Raw genomic sequence first — 21,016 nt, 5'->3', positions numbered from 1 at the left:
TGGTACTAATAAAAACTAGAGATCATGGCGCCAAAATGATACCCCATACAGTCCCGGACATGAAAAAAATAAAAGTGTTATAGGACCATTGTAATCACACCTATTTGCAAAAAAAAGTTTTACTGTTAAAAAAACAGTAAAACATTAGAAAAGCTATATAAACATGCATATCACTGTATTCAGACTGACCTATAGAATAAAAACATCATGTCGGTTTTACTGTAAAGTGCATTATGTAAACATGGCCCCCCCCCCAAAAAAAAAATACAATAAAAAATAAATAAATAAATAATAATAAAAAAAAAAATATATATATATATATATATATATATATATATATATATATATATATATATACATATAATAATGATTGAAAAAAACAAGCCCTTATATGGCCCTATAGATGGAAAAATAAAAGAGTTATGGCTCTTGGAAGGCAAGGAGGAAAAAAACAGAAACACAAAATGAAAAGTGGTGCTGTTGAGTTCAGCTTACAGTCCCATATTTTTCAGGATCATTTTTTGACCCTCTTTTAAAGTGTCACCCCCTCTTTGCATCTTGACTGCTCTCCACAGGTGTAAAGGGTAAATGTTACGGCTTTCATTACTTATTTTATATCACACCTCATGGTGCTTGTTCTGGTAAAAAGTCATTTTTATCACCTGTGGAATGGTAAATGTGGGCGGGGCCTCGTGGGCTATGTGACATATTGCTCTGCCCCTAGCGCCACTTAGCCCCGCCCCCAACCGTGACATAATTGCTGCATAGGCCCCGACCTCTCAGCGGCCATTGGTGTGGGACAATCTAGGGTGTGGGGCCTAGAGCTTTAGGTTGGCCCTTCCATTGGCTGCTGAGGGGGCGGGGCCTATGTAGCGATGACATCACAGATGGGGGCGGGACTAAGTGGCACTGGGGGCAGAGCGATGTGGCACCCACATATACCAATCCACAGGTGATAAAAACTACTTTTTACCAGAACAAGCACCATGAGGTGTGATATAAAATAAGTAATGAAAGCTGTAACATTTAGCCTTTACACCTCTGGAGTGCAATCAAAATGCAAAAAAGGGGTGACAGTGTCACTTTAAATATTGCCATCCCATTTGCTGATGCACGGGTCTTGTGGAACAATAGGCTGGACTTGACAGTTTAAAAACATCACTGAAACACCATATTTGGCACATGGTGTACCCACGCAGTACCCACTTGTCATTTTTTACTATGATTTTTTTTTCACAGCATTTGCAGTTGAAATAGCAGGTGAAATATAGATAGGAGAAAGATAACATAGGGAGCAAGTTCTGTGGACATCCTGGTCCGTGCATTGGAGGTGATACATGTTGCAGTGACGTGGACGCTTCTAAAATCATATGTCCATGTGTGCTGCCATTTTACTAATGTTTTTTACACTATTTACAGTGCATTGTGCGCATAATTTCACAGCTTGTTCCTGACACATTTAGGCTAAAGGGATAAAACGCCTAATTTCACAATGTGAAAAATTTCCTGGAAAAAACGCCAAAAAGCAGGAAAAACTGCCTGTAGTTCATTGGCCGGTTTTACACTTCATGGCCAGATGGATTTCGCTACATTTTTAGTCACATCAAATTCGGAAAAAGTTGCAATAAAAAGTGATCAAAAAGTCGCATATACGCAAGCAAGCTACGGCTATGTTCACACGTCATTTTTTATTAAACAACTGACGCTGATTGCAATTGCCTCAGCGTCCGTTCTTTACTGCAGGGGCGGCATTGCATTGAAGTCAATGCAATGCTGCCTGCTGTGTTCAGACATCGTTCTTCTAACGCCCGATCTTTAGAACGGGCGTTAGAATAATATGCCTGACCATCGGAAACATCGGCTGTTCACACAACACAATGTGCAGCGCGGCCGCACATTGCGTTGGAGTGAATGGCTAATTGATTTGCGGGCACAGCGGCCGGTGCCCGCAAATCAATTGGGAAAAAAGAACGTGCCAGGAAGCGTCCGGCTGTTTAACAGCGTCCGCTGCTATGCAACGGACGCTGTTAAACGTTGTGTGAACATAGCCTACCGATGGGAAGTACAGATCATGGCACAAAAAGTTACACCTCACATCCCATAGACCAAAAAATAAAAATGTTGTAAGGATGGTAATAGAACAATTTCAAACACATTTAGTTAAAAAAAAAGGGGTTTTAATTTTTTTAAAAGCAGTCAAATAAAAAAAAAAGTTATACAAGTTGCATATTATTGTAATCGTACTGACTTGACAAACATGGATAACGTGTCAGTTTTACCATAGGGTGAACAGTATAAACATGAAAAAAAAAAAATACTTTTTTTTCAGTTTCACTGCTTTAATAATTCTGACATTGCAAAGTACAATTGGTGTCGCAAAAAATAAGAGCTCATGCAGGTCTGTAAGTAAAAAAAATGCAAGCACTATGGCCTTTTAAACACGAGGAGGAAAAAACAAAAGTTCAAAAATGAAAAGTGGCCCGGGAGGGAAGGGGTTAACAACTTTTCGGTTGTTGCTATTTTTAAAGTTACATTGAATGTTGTTTATAAGACGGGAAATGGACGGTCAAAAGAATAAATCTGTGTGTGAACAACTGAAAATAACGGCCGCCAATAAATGTTGTGAATATTAACTTGATAGTCGATGCGAACAACGTCAGTCATTGAATACAATGTGTGAACTGACGGCCGTTGTTTCCATAGACTTCAGTAGGGATCAATGAAATAAATAATCAGAAATAAGCTGTTATTTTACCTAAGAATCATTGTGTGAACATTTCTCAGCTCTAGAATACACTGTGCAAACGTTTGAGGGAAATCTCAAAAAAAAAAAAAAAAAACAGACCATGGTGGCGGCACACCCAGATCCCAGCCAAGCTGCAATCACCTGACCTGAATTACACATTGCCACATTGCTTTTAGCCTCTGATAGGAAGCTGAACCCAGACTTTACAACTGAGGGAAGCAAAGGCAGCGTGTTACTGAATACACAGGTGTCCTGGACAAAATGCTGTCTCCTTCTAAGGCTCCACCTAAACCTTTTAAACAAAGGAAGAGTTTAGGTAAAAATGAGGCTGTGAATAAATAATATAATATGTAATACTTCAGTACAATGTGCTATGTTACTTTATGTTACTATAATCCAATGTGCTATGTTACTTTATTTTACTATAATCCAATGTGCTATATTACTTTATCTTACTATGCTACAATTTGCTATTTGACTATATAATACAATGTGCTATAGTACTACATATTATACTACAATGTGCTATAGTACTATACAATACAATGTGCTATACAATACAATGTGCTATATAACTATACTACAATATGCTATATTACTATATAAGGCTATATTCACACAACATAATTTTTTGTATTTTTACGGCCGTTGTTGCCGACTGCAACAATGGCCGTGGTTAATGCGAGAAAATATGCTGGCCGGGTGTCAATGGGATCCCGGCCTGAGCATATACACATAGTATACGCTCTGGCCGGGACCCCTAGCGGCGCCGCAAACAACTGACATGTCAGTTTTCTGTGGCCTCTATTCAGTGAATAGCGGCCGTAGAAAACCGTGTCAGTGCACACTATGAAGCGAGCGGCTGCACGCCTCATAGCGTGCAGTGAGGAGTTCTAATGCGGATGCGCCCGCATCAGACCTCTGCGGGCCGAATCATCTGGATGGTACTGCAGGTTCTTGGAACGGCCGGTCTCTTACGCCATGTGAACATGGCCTAATACAATATGCTATATTACTATATAATACAATGTGCTATATTACTAAATAATGCTATAGTACTATATATCACTATACTACATTATGCTATATTACTATGATATAATATGCTATATTACTATATAATGCTATAAATCAACGTGTGCAGGTGAAGTTTTTTTTATATAATTTTTTTTTTTTTTTTTTTTTTTGCACCTCTCACAGAAACCAGAAAAGCAGAAGTCATTGGTATAAAGGCCAAGTTTCCAACTAAAATCCCGGTAATGCGTTTTCTAGACTCTCCATCTGTTTCTTGGCTTCTGCTCTCTATTCTATAAGTGAGGTTTTAATTCTGTTCTTTTATTTCAGGTGATTGTGGAAAGATACCAGAAGGAGAAATACCTGCCTCTGCTTGATAAAACCAAATTTCTGGTTCCTCGGGACCTTTCCATGTCCCACTTTGTGAATATCCTCAGGTAGGCTCACCTGGTTATATTCTGTTATGAATCTACAGTGTGTCTTGTGTATTGGAGAGGCGTTTGTAATGGGACAGAACCTGCAGGGACCCCCGGCATGCTGGCTCCATGTTTGCTATCATCAGGTGTGGCAGCAGCCTGACTGCAGCAACAACAGAAAGTAAATGGTGGGGTCTGTTAAAATTTTCGGTCTGGTTTAAGGTTGTCTGTCTCCTATGCCCCCCCATGTATTGGTGAGGAGGGGGGTGCATAGCCCCAATGTCCCAGCATCATCTTTAATGTGGCTCTTGTAGATGATTGTGGAGTGTGTGATGTGATCCAGCACTTTTTGGTTATTTTCTTGCATAAGTTCTTTTCTTTAGGGTCTATTTATATGTTGCATCAGTTTTTTGCTAAAATTACAAGAAAATCTTGGCAAACTTTTCCAGGGCATTCCATTATAATTTTGCCATCTCAGTCCAACTCCTGGTTTTGGTTAAAAAAAAAATACTGACCAAAAGACTGATGGTCATACACTGTAATTTTCTGTAGATCTACTGATTGGTTTTAGCTATTGAGTGACAGCTGCAGTCTACAAGATTACACAGAGCTCAGACTATAAGTACAGGTAGGGTTACGGTAAGTCCGATACTGGCCTTAAAGGGTACCAGGTGACTTCAGGATAAGCTGTACAAGGAGTGGCGCTATATCTGCCCATTATTAACCTGCATCTAGGGTTGTAACTTCCCCGTCCGGGGCCAACCTAAGGGTAAATGGCGCTCTGTGCAGAATTAGATTTCGATGGCAGGGAGCTCATATTTAGTTATTATATAGGTGTATAGTACATAGTAGTATAGGTATATAAGTTGTTTGTGGGGATGGATGGCTGTTTTACCCTTATGTTGTGGTGTGTTTAATTGTTTTGTTAATTTTTCTAATTATTTAGGTCCGGTCAGATACAGTATGTTCTGAATTTATTATTTTAAAATTTTTTAATAAAATACATTTTTTTTTCTATGCTGCTTTAAAAATCTATCCAGTGGCCGGCCTGAGGACCTTTTTTTAAAAGGCTTCTAGCTGCCATGGAAACATATCAGCAATGGTGATCAGGTGACAAGGAAGCCAAATTGGGTGAATTGTGCTGGTGACTTGACCATGGCATGTAACTATAACTATGGTGGTTTCTCTTCTCCTTGTAGTTAGTCATACTAACAGCCAAGCCAAGCTCCCCCCCCCCCCCCCCCCCCCCAAAAAAAAAAAAAAAAAATTAAAAAAAATTGTAGGCTTCAATAAGTTATTTTAATTAATCTGTATACCGGTACTAACATAACGTTACTCGTTAAAGGGGTCATCCAGGATTAGACAAAACACAGCTACTTGAAATTGTATCTTCTGTTAAAAAATCTCATCTTCCCATACTTATCAGCTGCTGTATGTCTTGCAGGAAGTGGGTGTATTTTCAGTTTGATACACTGCTTTCTGCTGCCACCTCTGTTCATGTGAGGACCTGTCCAAAGAAGGAAGGTTTTCTATGGGAATTTGCTACTGCTCTGGACAGTTCCTGACGTTGACATAGGTGGCAGCAGAGCTCACTGAAGAGAATACAACATTTTCTGCAGGACCTACAGAAACTGATAAGTACTGGAAGACTATATTTTTAAGTAAAAGTAAATTACAAATCTATATAACTTTCTGAAACCAGTTGATTTAAAAAAAAAAAAAAAGATTTTCGCTGGCTAACCCCTTTGAACTCAATGTCCATGCCATCACTCTATCTTTTTCTCCTGGAGTTGCGTAAAACTTGTAGCTCATGGACTATGCCCACCCACAAACAGGCTGGAGGGGGGACAGGAAGCCCCTGATGCAAACATAGGTGTGGGTCCCAAAGATTTGTCATAAGATCCCAGATGGGTACAGGATATCTTTTTAAAGGGGTTATCCAGGATTTTACACACAGCTACATTCTCATAAAAACAGCACCACCCCTGTCTTCAGGTTGTGTGTAGTATGACAACTCAGCTCCATTTACTTCAGTAGAACTGAGCTGCAAAACCCCTCACCCAACCAGAAACCAGAGGCTTGTTGAAGAAAATGGCCATGTTTTTCTAAGCCTCAACAATCCCTTTAAATACTGTACATGACTAATTTCTTTGTTAAAATGTTAGCCATAATATTCATTCCACATCAGCTACCACATTGCTACCACATTGCTTCCTTGCTTTTTCACACAAGTTTGAAAATAATTATTTGGTTGGTAGAGTGAACACCAACATACACGCACAGCATTTCTTTCCACCCATAGAAGTCTGAGAGGAAAAAATACTAATATTTCTGGAAAAACTTACCCCCCCCCTCCCCCGTTCATGCTGTGACTTTTGAAACACTGCGATTGAGCCTAACACCAAAAATGCCATGTGGATATAAAGTATTATTATATTTCCCCATTGACTCTTAACATCTTCTCACTTTTTTTTTTATTTTATTTATTTTTTTTATATCAAATAAAAAGCCATTCTGCAAACAAAGTTTTTAATGGTGCTGTTTTTTTTTTTTTTTTTTAAAGAAAAGCAGTAAGTGTCAATCAAGCCTAAAATTCCCCATAAGTTTAATTGCAGTGGTAAAGTGGGATCAAATGGAAGAAGTAGTAACATAACCATAACTTTATAATTGTGGTACCATTTCAAAAGCTGCCATTTAAACCTTTTTTTTTTTTTTTTTGTGAAACTGCAGATGTTGTTGCACAATATGGTGCAGTTTTCATATCAGAATTGGTTTGTCTGTAGGAGCATACCCAAAGGGTGTCTTATGAGGATAATGCCTCATATCCTTTGGGTCAGGGCTGTGAAGTCGGAACTAGTTTTGGCTGGAGTTGGAAAAAATGTACCATTTAAAGTTTGAGTTTTGATATAAAAATTTATAAGTTTTGCTCATCAATATATATTATGAGCAATATTCTAATAGGACACTGGCCCTATAACACAAGGGTGGTCGGGGAAAAGTTGTCAGTCACTATTTGGCAGCTTGTTTCTGAGCTGGAAGAGTCCATCGTGTGTGTGGGGGGATCTGTGCTGTTCTTTTGCTGGATGACTGTAAATAAGCAGCAGTGTAATATGAAGATATCCTGTGTAATATAGAGGAGGAGGAGAAGACATAAGTAGTGTAGCAGTAACCTCTGTCCTCAGTGTGGTGTTTTTCTTCAGTGTTCTATGGCTGCAGCTGTGTGTGTGCGCTATGGCTGCAGCAGGCTGTGTGTGTGTGTACTATGGCTGCAGCAAGCTGTGTGTGCGCTATGGCATACCCCCACACCCACAGTGACCCCTCTATATCACTGTGTGACCGGCCTCTATATCACTATGGCTGACATCTATATTACAGGTATCTGGCATTGTTAGCAGTGTATCTTTGTGTATGGTAAATATTTAGTTTGAAACATTGAAGATTGTCAGCAGAAAAAGACTACCTGCTCCATCTAGTGTAGTTGTGAGTAGTTCAGGACATGGAGGCTGGAGACTGGCTGCATCCACTGCGCACACAGGAGAATCTGCTTTATATCTTTCCTTATTCCCTCAAAAGTCACCCCAGGATCATGTAGGACATTAGGGAGAAGCTGCTGAGCCAGTGTGATAAACAACTCCCCTGGTATCTGACCGGCCACTTATGAAGGAGCAGGTGTCTTGAGTCAGAGCTGCGGCTTACCGATCAGGCCTGCTTTGGGTATGTTCAGATGGACAAACAAAGTGGATTTCAATATGAAAACTGCACCATATTGTGCATCAAAATTTGCACGGTTTGACCTGCAGACCTCATAACTGTTTTAGGCCCACTATGCAACCCCCATACAATAACAGCCCCTTCTCTGCAGGCCGCATATAGCATTAGGCCCCTGCTCTGTTTGCTGGTGACCCCTATGATTGATGGGGTGATGTGCTCCGTGTGCTTTCGCACACCCCTAAAGTCGGCCCTGGAAATGACTGTATGAATGTTGAGACTTTGAGAATCCTATGCCTTAGGATGTCCATGTTTATTTATTTTTTATGTGTTTGTTTTTTTTACAGAAACAGAATGGACTTATCAGCAACCCAAGCATTTTATGTTCTGGTGAATGAGAAGAGCCTTGTCAGCATGTCTCGGACCATGACAGAATTATATAGGGATGAGAAGGATGAAGATGGATTTTTATACGTGGTCTATGCATCCCATGAGATGTTTGGATAAGCATGTGCTTTCTTAAAGGTTTTATTTTTTCAGAATTGCATCCCAGTAAATCCTGATCACAAACTAAGATTTTATCTTTTTTCAGTATGATTTGTTTTAGCTGAATATAGTTTTAATTGATTCGTAGATCATTTTATGATTGTTTGCAAACACAGAATAAAGGATTAAAAAAAAAAAAAGTTTGCGTTTTTTTACTTTTTTCTTTTTTTTTTTTTAAGTGGTTGTCCATGAAAAATTGATACTTGAGCATGTTGCCGGGTCTGCGGGGGACATGTCAGTAATGCTGTTGATTTCATAATGCTCCCATAGGAAATAGCTGCCTAGCATAGAGTCCATGCTGAGTGGCTATTGCAGTGGAAGCAGGACATCATCATATGTTATGAAGATACTGTCAGCAGCGGAGAGCGGGCGGTGGCCCAGGAACCATCCGAGGCATTTGGGGGAATGGGACAGGTAAGTATACATTACAAACCTCCCCCACAGCCTCGGCAGGATGCTTAAGTATCAAATGGACAGCCCCTTTAAGGGTACATGTCACAACAATTCTATCTCTAGTTGCAGCTGATGCCAGAAGCTTGGGTTACAGTGCATGCGTCTGGTGAGTCCCTGTTTTTCTGAGCGCCGATCTGAAGGTAGAACCATGATGACAGATGCCTTTTTAGTCAATTTTATGAAACCCTGGAAGTGCCGTAAATCTGTGCCTTATCACAAAGTAAAGTATCAACTGCACTCAAAGGTGTCGTTTTGAAAAATGCTCTTAGGCCATAAGTTTATTCAATATCATAAATGTCGAAGTTTACACATTCTGATATCTCTGGGTAAGGGTGCGTTAGGGTTGAGAGATTTGACAGATTTTTGAAGCCAAAACCAGGATCAGACTATACCGAGGGAACAGGTCATAAAGGAAAGACTGAGATTTCCACTTTTCCAAGCCATTCCTGGCTTTGGCTTCAAAAATCTGTCAGATAAATCTGTCTGTGTAAACGCACCATTGGGCAGGTACAGGTTAACTGTTAATGCATAGATGGGGGAGCCAGGTATGTGACATACCCAGATGTTGGCTGGAAATGACAACCGGCGGCCATTAGTGAGAGCTTGGGAGTGCAACAACAGAGGCAGAAGATGAATAAGTATACTATGTGTTTTTTTTTTTTTTGTTTCAAGGGACTGATGGCCCAAGAGTACTTTTTGGCTTTTAGACGTTATTTTCAATTTGCATCAATAAAGGAGAGCACAAATAATTTGTGTGGAATATATCACAGAAAGTGACAGACTTATTAAGAAGATTGAACATTTCAAATATGGCGCACACAAATTTCCTTTAAAGGACAAATTCCATGAAAAACTTTTTCCCAGTAATTGAAGCACATTACAAAGTTATATAACTGTGTAATCCATATCGTGGTAAATACTTGAAATCAAAGTATTTTAGGAGTGATACCTTTATTGGCCAACAAAAAAACTGTTAGAGCTGTGAGCTTTCGGGATTCACAAGATCCCTTCGTCAGACAAGTCTGACGAAGGGATCTTGTGAATCCCGAAAGCTCACAGCTCTAACAGTTTTTTTGTTGGCCAATAAAGGTATCACTCCTAAAATACTTTGATTTCAAGTATTTACCACGATATGGATTTTTCTGGCTAACACGGTACCATACTATACATTTTTCAAGAATCATAACTGTGTAATATGCTTCAATCACCTATCTGCTTCCCTTCCCTGTCTTTTCCCTCCTCAACTCCCCAGCAGGAAGTGTAAGGGCCCTATTCCACTGGACGATTATCGTTCAGATTATTGTTAAATCGTTCGAATCTAAACGATAATCGTTCGGTTGAAATGCAGTTAACGATTAACGACCGAACGAGAAATCGTTGATCGCTTTAAAAGACCTGGACCTATTTTTATCGTTGCTCGTTCGCAAATCGTTCGCGTTGAATAAGACATCGTTCGGTCGTTCGCAATAGATACGAATGCAATAGCGAATAAATAGCGAAGAAAAAACGATCGCAATTACGATCATAAGTAACGATTATCGTTCAATGGACATGAGTGAACGTTTTCAGGTCTTTCGCAATAGTGGTTGTTTGCGATCGTTAATCGTTAATGATATGCAAACGATAATCGTTTGGTGGAATAGGGCCCTAAAACTCACACAGACCTAATTACTGTCGTCACCAAGCTCTTCTTTTTAGCAGCTTCTTGTGACCATGAGTCATCAGCAGGAAGGTTGCTCTAGCTCCTGTTAACACCAGCCTCCCCCTCCCCTGCCTCGTCAGGTGACTCAGCTTGCTCGGCATCTGAGTCCATCTCACTTGCTTATCTTTCCTAGTGACATGACTCCCACACTCATGACTCCCACACTCACTAAGTCCACTCAACAGCAGGAGAGAGTATAAGGGGAGGCTGTCTATGTGCTGGGAGTCAGTCAGAGAGAAGATAAGAAAGTGACATGACTCAGATGGCTTGCAGTTGTTCAGCCAATCAGAGCTGAGCAAGCTGAGTCACCTGACAAGGCAGGGGAGGGGGAGGCTGGTGTAACATCAACATCAAGCGACTAGCAAAAATTATTTTCTGTAGTTGATTGCATCTTTTGAGGCGACTAATAAATCTATGTTTGCAAATCTTTTGGTGTATGTAGTCTATTCATTCCTTTTAATGATTTTCATAAACTGTGTATATAAATAGTTGTAATTACGATTTATAACAAACTATTGTTTCATGTATTGTGGTGAATTTCAGGTAATTCGCAAAGTGCTTGTTTGCAATCGTTAATCGGAGAAAAGGAAGAATAGGAGAAGCCTCATAATCTTCTGTAGAGATTACGGCAGTCATTGTCAGGCAGGATTACAATGGGTTAACACCCTATTAAAAACCTGGTGGCAGGTAAAGCAGAATCCACAATCAATAGGTGATGGTCTCCGTTCACCTCTCCCCCTTCTCTGCACAGGTCAGGAAGCATGCCTAGAGCAGTCCTTAAGATTCACGAGTCCTCTCCAGAAAGCTTTTATTATAAAAATTACATAGCTGTGTGTAACGTTGGCTGAACTATTAAATTATCACATTTCCAATCCTGAATGGTGAAAAAGCAGAAAAAAAGCCTCTAAAGATCAGAGCTCCTTTATTAATATCTAATTTTTCTATTTGTTTTTAGACTTACATCTGGATAGACATCCAGATATGCGTCTGTGTACGGCTACATGTTCAGGGGGTTATCCAGTGCTACAAAAACATGGCTTTCTCGTCTCCAGTTCAGGTGTGGATTGCAATTAAAGGGATTATCCAGTGCTACAAAAACATGACCACTTTCTTTCAGAGACAAGACGACTCTTGTCTCCAGTTGGAGGTGCGGTTTGCAATTAAGCTCCATTCACTTCAATGGAACTGAACAGCAAAACCCCGCCCAAGCTGGAGACAAAAGTGGGGCTGTCTCTGGAAGAAAGTGGCCATGTTTTTGTAGCGCTGGATAACTCCTTTTAAGCTCCATTTACTTCAATGGGACAGAGTTCCAAACCCCACCCAATCTGGAGACAAGAGAGGGGAAAAAGTGGCCATGTTTTTGTAGCGCCATAATCCTTTTAAAAATCTGGTTACTACCTGGGCTTTATAACTCCACAACCCTCTCTGGTTTATTTGCATGGGAGACACCATGTTTCTATAGCTCCACTATGAATCCTTTGCCTCTAGTGTCCCTATAATCACACATGCTCAGTTACATCTAATATAGTGCTGGGCCACACACGTGAATGCTAGTTGTGTGGGAGACACCATGTTTCTGTAGCCCCACTACGAATCCCTTGCCTCTAGTAATCTGACATCCAGCACATGCTCAGTTGCATCCAATATGGCACTGTTCCTAGGTGACACCGCATGTAAGCTGATTAGTGGGTTGCCTATATTCATTTGTTATTAAAATTATCGCATTGAAATCTCTACACTCCTGATGAAGTGATGAAGCTGTGTTGATAGAATGTGCGGGGTGTTTCTCCTTCCTGGAGATTTCAAGCAGAAGTAAATAAATCAACATAACTTTCTGAAAACTGTTAATTTGAAATAATTTTTTTGCTGGAGTTTACCTTTAAAGGGAATCTGTCAGCATCTGTTCTGAGGTGCTGAGAGACAGTGTGATGAAGGTCTGTGTCTGTAAAGCTGCATTCCCAAGTTCTGTGATCCTGACGGATCACGGACGTGGAATGCATGTACCGGAGTCCCCCCGCGCCCGGACAGCATCTGTAATTAGATGCTGGGAGCAGGGGAGACTGTATGCATAAGCACCGCGCGGCTGATTCATTACTGTGCGGCTCTTATGAATAGTCTCCCCCGCTCCCAGCATCTAATTACAGATGCTGTCCGGGCGCGGGGGGACTCCGGTACATGCATTCCAACGTGGGAATGCAGCCTTAGTGTGGTGGGTTACCTTTATTTTTTTATATCTGTGCTGTAACTGTCTTCACAACTGTCAAAGAGGGGGAGTGGTGATGTCTTCGTGCCGCACTTCAGCCCGCCTCACCACTACCTCCTCCCAGCTTCTCTTGAATATTCATGGCACCCATCCCCCGGCGACATCATCTTTAGTTGCCTGTGTCTGTGCATTGTCCACGCTCCCTGATTCGCGCATGCACCGTAGTGCGTCGGAGCGGCACTGTGCGAAGCCATTGAGGGCATAGGCTTTGGCCCTCAGTGCACCTGCGCCGGTCCGACACTACGGCGCACGCGCAAATCAGGCCGCGGGAGCGCGGACAATGCACAGGCAACTAAAGATGACGTCGCCGGGGGGACGGGCGCCATGAATATTCAAGAGAAGCTGAGAGGAGGTAGTGGCGAAGCGTGCCGAAGCGTGGCACGTAGGCATCACCACTCCCCCTTTTGACACGACTCCCCCTCTGACAGTTGTGGAGAAAGTTACGGCCCGGATATGAAAAATAAAGGTAACCCACCACACTTACAGACACAGACCTTCATCACACTGTCAGAACCCAGTACTTTCTAAGAGCAGCAAAACAGAACCACTTTCTGAGGAGAACCAAGCATAAGCGAACCAGCACAGTACTCAGTTTAGAGAATATTTTCAAGTTTTTATTAAAAGGGGTACTCCAGATGAGAGGGCTTTGTTCAGTATCACCAGAGAGGGGCTGTAGCAGGGCCCTGTCTCTGCTGCTGAGTGGGCCTGAAGTCATGTCTCAAATCCTGTCTTTGACCAGCAGGGCCCAGAACTAGAGCCGAGGTGGTAAGTGGATGTCATTGTCTTCATCAACCCTCTCCCGGCGATACTGAACAAAAGCCTCCTGCCCGGAGTACCCATTTAACATTGCAATATGAGTGCTTGTTTTGTTTGTTTTTTGTTAGGGTTGTATTTTGATGGTATCATTTTATGGTACATATTTATGTACTAGCTTTTTAAAAATATAATAATTAGTTTAATAGAATTAATGGGTTACTTTATATTTTGTGGATTTGTGACTAGAAATCTAACTTTATGCTTTGTGCACTTTCATAACCTAAAAAAACCAAAAACTATTTTAGTAACTCTTCAGGAAATTATTATTTCTTTTCTTAAAGATCTCCACATATAACCACAGCCAGACCCAGGTGGGAGATGCTTTTAACCTTTGATCATAAAAGACAGCAAGAAAAAGGATTACCGTACACACAATACACAGAAATTAAAGTGATAATTCTCATTTATTTTACAAATTATGACAAACATCTGGAGACTCCATCATGGATAGTGTTATTTTGGGCCGAGCATGTCGTCTGGTCTAACCCACTGATCAAACTGCTCTGATGTAAGAATTCCAAGCTTTATGGCAGTTTCCTTTAATGTTCCACCTTCCTTGTGTGCAGTTTTGGCAATTTTAGCAGCTTTATCGTACCCTGAAAAAAAAAAAAAAAAAAAAGTGTGTTTATTTATTTATAATTTTATTTATAGTCCTGTTGCTGTTTTCAGTCCAATTAAAGAAGTCCGACCAAATATAAAAAATGGAAGGTTGGCAGCAGGGTGTGAGAAAATAATAATGTAAACTTACCAGTCCTCGTTCCTCCAAAGCACTGCTCCCAGGTCCCACCGACGTCTGCCAGACATTTTTGTCTGAAATCAGGGTACAAACCCGGCTCCGCGATAGCCCCCAAGATTTGCGATTCCAGTATTTTACAAAAAGCAAAATGTTGCTCGGGCAAGGAGAAAATAGAATAAAAATAAAAAGCCATACTTACCTACCCCCCCCCCCCCCCCCCAAATCATATTCAGACACAAGCACTCGGTGCAGGTCCAGCTACCTCAGCCAATCACTGGCTGGGACAGGACACAGCTTTTTTTTTCCTCACACTAATCGCCTGTCTCAAAAGTAGGAAGAAGATAAATTTAGGGACTGGAAGGAGAAGAGTGGGAGCTTTGAACAACCGAAGCTAGGTAAGTACACCTTTTTTTCTTGTTGCAACAAAACAAATCAGAAATTTGAATTCCCACGCATACTAAATAATAAGACCACTTCAGCTAGGAAAAGGCTTAATAGACACACAAAAAAAGTCTGTAAATTGCAATACAATTTATAAATTGCCTTTTAAATGGCCTTTTTAAAGTGAATTGCCAACTCTAGTAAATCAGAGTCAATGAAATACTGATATTGTTATAAAGGAAAGATCAGCATGATTGTGCCAATGTGGTTTTCAGCACTAGAGTATATAGCTATTGTGCAGCTTGCGCAACATACCAGCTGCAGCAGTAGCTGTAAAAAGCAAAAAAAGTAGTTTTATTATGCAGTGTGAGGCAGAGAGAGAGGGGGAAACTAGTCATTCATAACTAGTCACGAGACTGTCAGTCAGCGCGAGTGTGGGGATCACTGACAGGCAGTGAGCCGTGACTAGTGACGGTGGCTCCACGTCCAGATGACTAGTTGCTTCCCCTATTCCGGCATAATAAAACTTTGTTTTGTACAGCTATTGCCACAGCTGGTAAGTTCTACAAGCTGCACAGTAAGGGTATGTGCACACTATGGAATATCCAGAGACTTCAAGCAGATTCTGCTGCGCGGCCTCCGCTTGAAGTTCCCACCGTGCTGTAGACTCAATGACATTTGCTGGAAAATTCCACTGTCTGCAATTATTATCGAGTCTATGGCACGGGCGGAACTTCAATTAGAAGTCGCGCAGCGGAATCCGCTTGAAGTCTCTGCAGATATTCCATAGAGTGCACATACCGTGATTGTGCTGATTGTTCCCTTTAAATGAGAATTATTGCTGCCCTGTTAGATCTGCATATAATACTATTTCTCTCTATTGTGGTAAATATGCAAACTCTGCTACATGTAGATGTTAATAGAGAGGTTGGGAAATACAGTGTAATAAACATGGTGAGCTTTGGGGCTGATCAGAGAAATACAGACACACTCTGTTACCTATGTGTGGATTCAGGGCTGTTACAAGCATTAAAGATTCACTCATCAGCTTGTTGATTCTCTCAGTATTTGCCTCAATTCCAACAACGCAATTGTCAGTAAATGAAACGGAAGCGTCGCCGAGCAGCCTGATCGAGTTTAAAACATTTTTTATCTAAAAAGAAACAAAAATGATTGTGAATACAGTAACTTAATACAAGCGTTATAAAAAACTGAATACATTTACATTAAAAACAGTTAAAACTCAAAATTTTATTTATATAATCGCCATTATATTTCGTAGCACTGAACAATTCTGGGAACGTTATCTAAATTAAAGGAGTCTGGCAATTTCGAAAAAAAACCTGACAGCTAGCAGGGGCAGGAGATAACATAGTAATTACACAATCATTACCTACTACTCCCCATGGCTGTGATCTGCCACATCACAGGCTTCTTACTTGGGTAAGAATGCCCACCTAGCTGATGGATTGCCCTCTCAGCCAATTTTGACGGTTTTGAAGCCCTCTACTGTTTTTGCTGTGACCAGATCCTGTGGTAGACTGTTCCACAGATTCACAGTTCTCATGGTAAAGAAGGCTTGTCGCCTCCGGAGATTGAACCTTTTTTTTCTCCAGGCGGAGGCAGTGCCCCCTTGTCCTTTGAGGGGGTTTTACCTGGAACATCTTTTCCCCATATTTCTTGTAGGGGCCATTTATATATTTAAATAAGTTAATCATATCTCCCCTTAAACGTCTCTTCTCCAGACTAAACAAATATAATTCTTTTAATCTCTCCTCATAACTAAGATGCTCCATTCCCCTTATTAGTTTAGTTGCCCGTCTTTGTACCCTCTCCAGCTCTAGAACATCCTTTTTATGAATCGGGTTCCAAAACTGGACGGCATACTCCAGATGAGGCCGCACCAAAGCTTTATAAAGCGGTAATATTATATCCCTGTCCCGTGAGTCCATGCCTGTTTTAATGCATAACAATATCCTGCTGGCCTTAGAAGCAGCTGACTGACATTGTGTGCTGTTCTGTAGTCTATTATCTACAAGTATACCCAGATCCTTCTCAATCAGTGACTCTCCCAGAGTAACTCCCGCCAGGACATATGATGCATGTGGGTTATTAGTACCCAGGTGCATAACTTTACATTTATCCACATTGAACCTCATTTGCAAAGTGGACGCCCAAACACTCAGAGTGTCTAAGTCATCCTGTAACATCTTCACATCCTCCATAGACTGTACTACAAAGCTTGGTGTCATCTGCAAAGATAGAACGGTAATCCATCGCTGCAAGGGCACAGGGTGAGGTGGGTAATGATTGTTTATTAAATAACCCCCTGCCCCTGCTGTTTGAGAGATTAAAAATCGCCACACTTTTCCTTTAACCCCTTAAGGACAGAGCCTGAAATGGCCTTAAGGACCGGGCCAATTGTCACTTTTGCTTTTCGTTTTTTTCCCTCCTTGCCTTCTAAGACCCATAACTCTTTCATTCTTCCACCTACAGGGCCATGTGAGGGCTTGTTTTTTTCAGGAGTAGGTGTACTTTGTAATGGCATCTTTCAACCAGCCCTAAAATGAATGACGGAACCACCAAAATATCATTTATGGGGTGCATTTGGGTCAAAGAATGCGATTCCGCAAATTTTGGGGGGTTCCATGTTTACGTAATGCACTTTACGGTAAAACTGGCATTTTTACTTTATTCTATAGGTCGGTCTGAACACAGCGATTTGCAGATTTTCCTAGTTTTCTATCATTTTACCATTTTTATTAGCAGTAAAACTTTTTTTTTTTTTTCAAATAGGCATATTTAAAATGGTCCTATTGTAACTCCTATAGCGCATTTATTTTTTCACCTACGGGGTCGTATGAGGTGTCATTTTATGCGTCATTATCTCTAGTTTTTATTAATAACATTTTTTTCTAGATCAAAAGGTATTGATCGCTTTTTAAAATTTTTTTTAAAAATGTAATTTAAGAAAAGCAATCTGTGTTTTTACCGCTTTTTGTTAACGCTGTTCACCGTGCGGGAATAGTACTGATTTATTTTAATAGATCGGGCAATTACGCACGCTACGGTATATAATATGTTAATTAACTATTACTTTTTATGTGTTTAATGTATGAAATGGGAAGGGGGGGGTGATTTTCACTTTTATTGGGGGAGGGGCTTTGGGGCATTTTGTAAAACATTTATTTATTTATTTTTTTACACTTTTATAGTTCCCTTAGGGAACTATCACTAACATACATTAGATTAGTAACACTGATCCCTGCTATGCAGGCTGAATTAAAGGACCGATCCGAAGACTGCACGGAGGTAAGGAGAAGACCTCCGGCAGTCAGGGAATGCAATCGGGACCCCCGCAGATACGCTGCGGGGGTCCCGATCGCTAAGTGACCGAAGATGCTCCGGTCACTTATACTTAAACGCTGCGGTAGCGGTGTTTAAGGGGTTAATTGCGGCCGCGTGCCTTTAAGGGTGAGGGCCTGGCTGCATATAGCAGCCGGTCCTCACCCGTTATGGGGCGGGCTCAGCTCGTGAGCCCGCTCCATAGCCCGGGACCACGGCAGGGCGTACATTTACATCCTCCTGCCTTAAAGCCCAGGCAGCGGGGGCGTAAATGTACGCCCGCGTTCCTTAAGGGGTTAAAGGGGGTACTCCAGCAATTTTTTGTTCTTTCAAATTAACTGGATATTAATTTGAATAGTATACAGATTTGCAATTTACTTCTGTCAAGAGCAGGAGAGATTTTCTATGGGGATTTGCTGCTGCTCTGGACAGTTCCTGGATGAGACAGAGGGGGCACCATTTCCTGCAGGACACAGAGCAGCTGATAAGTATTGGAACTGGTGCAGCACGAGAGAAGTCTTGGATGTGGTAGTGAGAGGTTCTGATTATAGAAGAGGTTAGTGTAAGGTTAATAGTAGAACGCAGAGCACGGGAAGGATGGTAGGTAGAGATGAGGGAGGAGATGTATGGAGGGCAGAGTTGTGGAGAGCTTTATGGGTGAGGGTGAAGAGTTTGAACTGTATTTTGTATTTAATAGGTAACCAGTGCAGTGACTGGCACAGGGGGAGATGTCAGTATAATGGCTGGAGAGGAAGACGAGTCTGGCTGCTGCGTTCAGGACAGACTGGAGAGGGGAAAGCTTAGAGAAAGGAAGACCGATTAGTAGGGAGTTACAGTAGTCAAGACGGGAATGGATCAGGGCGACAGTCAAGAGTCTGAGCGGGGAGAAATGGCCGGATTCTGGAGATGTAGATGACAGGAGCGTGTAAGAGCTTGGATATAGGGAGTGAACTGATGAGAATGATATAAAAATCAGCAAATTCTAACATTTTAAAACAGAAGAGAAACTATAAAAAAAAAAAAAACAACTGATAAATACTTACAATTAAAGGCTTGAAAACATTTAATTCAAAGTGTCCATTACTTCCACCTATTGTTATAGCAACGTTGTTCCCCATCACTTGAGCAGCCACCATGGTGACAGCTTCACACTGTGTAGGATTCACTTTACCTGTAAGAAAAATATAAATGGTAATGTTGAGCTCGCTCTCCCCAACTCCATCCAGAGCGTGCTTTGTTAGGATTGGGCCCATCCCCCTGGCTCAATGGCAGAGAAGCCCCACCTCAGTGACAGTCATCCCCATTTCACAAAAAAAAACACACACACACACACACCACTGACAAAAGTAAATGTACAATTCTGAGGCTGCTGATTAGATGTCACCCATATGGATGGTAATATCACTTTAAATCATATCCTAAGAGAATTAAAAAAAAAAAAATCATACCAAGAGTCTGCAGAATTTTCTCAAACTGCTACTGATGCAACATTACAGGTAAATGTAATGTGGTAGCACTGCAGTGTGCAGCAACCCAACAGTGAAAGACTTAATAGGAGACTGACCTTTAGAATCCCTTAAATCACTGGGGGGCTTGCCCCTTCCTCACCAGGACGCCAGTAAGAGTGCCTGGATGAACCGCTGGCCAAGGATGCCTGTCCATATGCAATGTGTGGCAGTGCCCTGCTCAGTCATCATACAACTACAATGTGGCTGCTCTGGTGAGGATGGCTATAGAATCCTTGTTTAGGACAGGAGCTTTACCCGATGTATAGGGGTTATCCAGCATTAGCAAAACATGGCCCCTTTCTTCCACTTGTCTCCAGTTCCGGTGTGGTTTGCAAGTTCCATTCACTTCAATGGAACAGAGTTGCAAAACCTGCACCCAAACTGGAGACAAGAAATGTGCTGTCTCTGGAAGAAAGTGGCCATGTTTTTCTAATGCTTAAGGGTAATCCCTTTAAGGACAACAAAAAAAAAAAAGAAAAAAAGGATGATGGTATTACCAGGCATGATGCTACTCCCAGGTTCATTTTCTGGCAAAATCAATTCTCCAAGACCAGAGCGTGGGCCTGAGCCCAGAAAACGGATGTCATTGGCGATCTTCATAAGGCTACAGGCAACAGTGTTCAAAGCGCCACTCAATTCGACCAGGGCGTCATGAGCTGCAAGAGCTTCAAACTTGTTTGGAGCAGTGACGAATGGTAATCCTGGGAGAACAAACAGAATATAACACAATACTGTATAACAAGACCATCTGGTTATAAGATAGTAAAAATCCCTTCGCCCAATGTCTTCCACACTGACTGCGGGGGGGGGGTGTATCAGCTCTGACTTTATACTGCTGGCATCATGGCTTGTGACCACAGAGTCCACTAAATGCAATGCTCATGTATGGGGCACTAGTAAACAAGACCATGGCTGTGCAGGATCAGAAAGGTAAGTAAAGGTTTTTATGTTTCGGAGGTGTTCCACAAAAAATGATTTTTTTTTTTTTTTTTTTTTCAAGGAGATGGTGATCCAACCTCTGTACCCCCTGCTAATCTCCCTATTAGGCCCCAGCTTCTGTATTATGAATAGTGCCATGGGTACAGCCCGTGGTCGTGGCTCTATTCATTACTATGGAGCGACCCGCGATCTCCTACTTTTCCCCTATCCTGTGGATACGGGAAAGGTTAATTTTTCTTGAATACTCATTTAATGGGGGCAGACAAAAAGCTTTTTTTTTTAGGCCCCGGTGCATGACCATAATATACCGTGGCGCTTTGGAATCAAAAGTGCTTTAAAAATATATAAATATATAATAATAATAATAATAATAATAACAACAACATCAAGCATAACAATAATTTGCGGGAAAATCCTATGTGCTGCAATCTTCTATTATGTCA

At 41.3% G+C, this 21,016-nt stretch overlaps 2 protein-coding genes across 2 annotated transcripts in view; one reads left to right on the top strand and one right to left on the bottom strand.

The window, feature by feature from the left end:
- The first annotated feature begins 2,937 nt into the window (after positions 1 to 2,937).
- On the top strand, positions 2,938 to 8,488 carry MAP1LC3C (microtubule associated protein 1 light chain 3 gamma). The gene is made up of 4 exons (XM_069954844.1): positions 2,938 to 3,062; positions 3,947 to 4,002; positions 4,091 to 4,197; positions 8,232 to 8,488. The coding sequence occupies exons 1-4, from the start codon at positions 3,008 to 3,010 to the stop codon at positions 8,389 to 8,391; spliced, it is 378 nt and encodes a 125-aa protein (XP_069810945.1). The 5' UTR covers positions 2,938 to 3,007; the 3' UTR covers positions 8,392 to 8,488.
- Positions 8,489 to 14,049: 5,561 nt separating this feature from the next.
- FH (fumarate hydratase) overlaps positions 14,050 to 21,016 on the bottom strand; it is a 32,158-nt gene continuing 25,191 nt past the window's right edge. Inside the window, exons 7-10 of the mRNA XM_069955018.1 lie at positions 20,132 to 20,335; positions 19,170 to 19,297; positions 15,781 to 15,934; positions 14,050 to 14,260 (exon numbers count right to left, since the gene is read on the bottom strand). Of these exons, the coding sequence (XP_069811119.1) occupies positions 14,118 to 14,260; positions 15,781 to 15,934; positions 19,170 to 19,297; positions 20,132 to 20,335 (629 nt within the window). The 3' untranslated portion in view covers positions 14,050 to 14,117. The remainder of the gene's footprint in view (positions 14,261 to 15,780; positions 15,935 to 19,169; positions 19,298 to 20,131; positions 20,336 to 21,016) is intronic.

This window comes from Dendropsophus ebraccatus, chromosome 15 (genome assembly GCF_027789765.1).
Source record: "Dendropsophus ebraccatus isolate aDenEbr1 chromosome 15, aDenEbr1.pat, whole genome shotgun sequence".
Lineage (NCBI taxonomy): Eukaryota > Metazoa > Chordata > Amphibia > Anura > Hylidae > Dendropsophus > Dendropsophus ebraccatus.
This window is presented reverse-complemented; position numbering and strand designations above follow the sequence as displayed.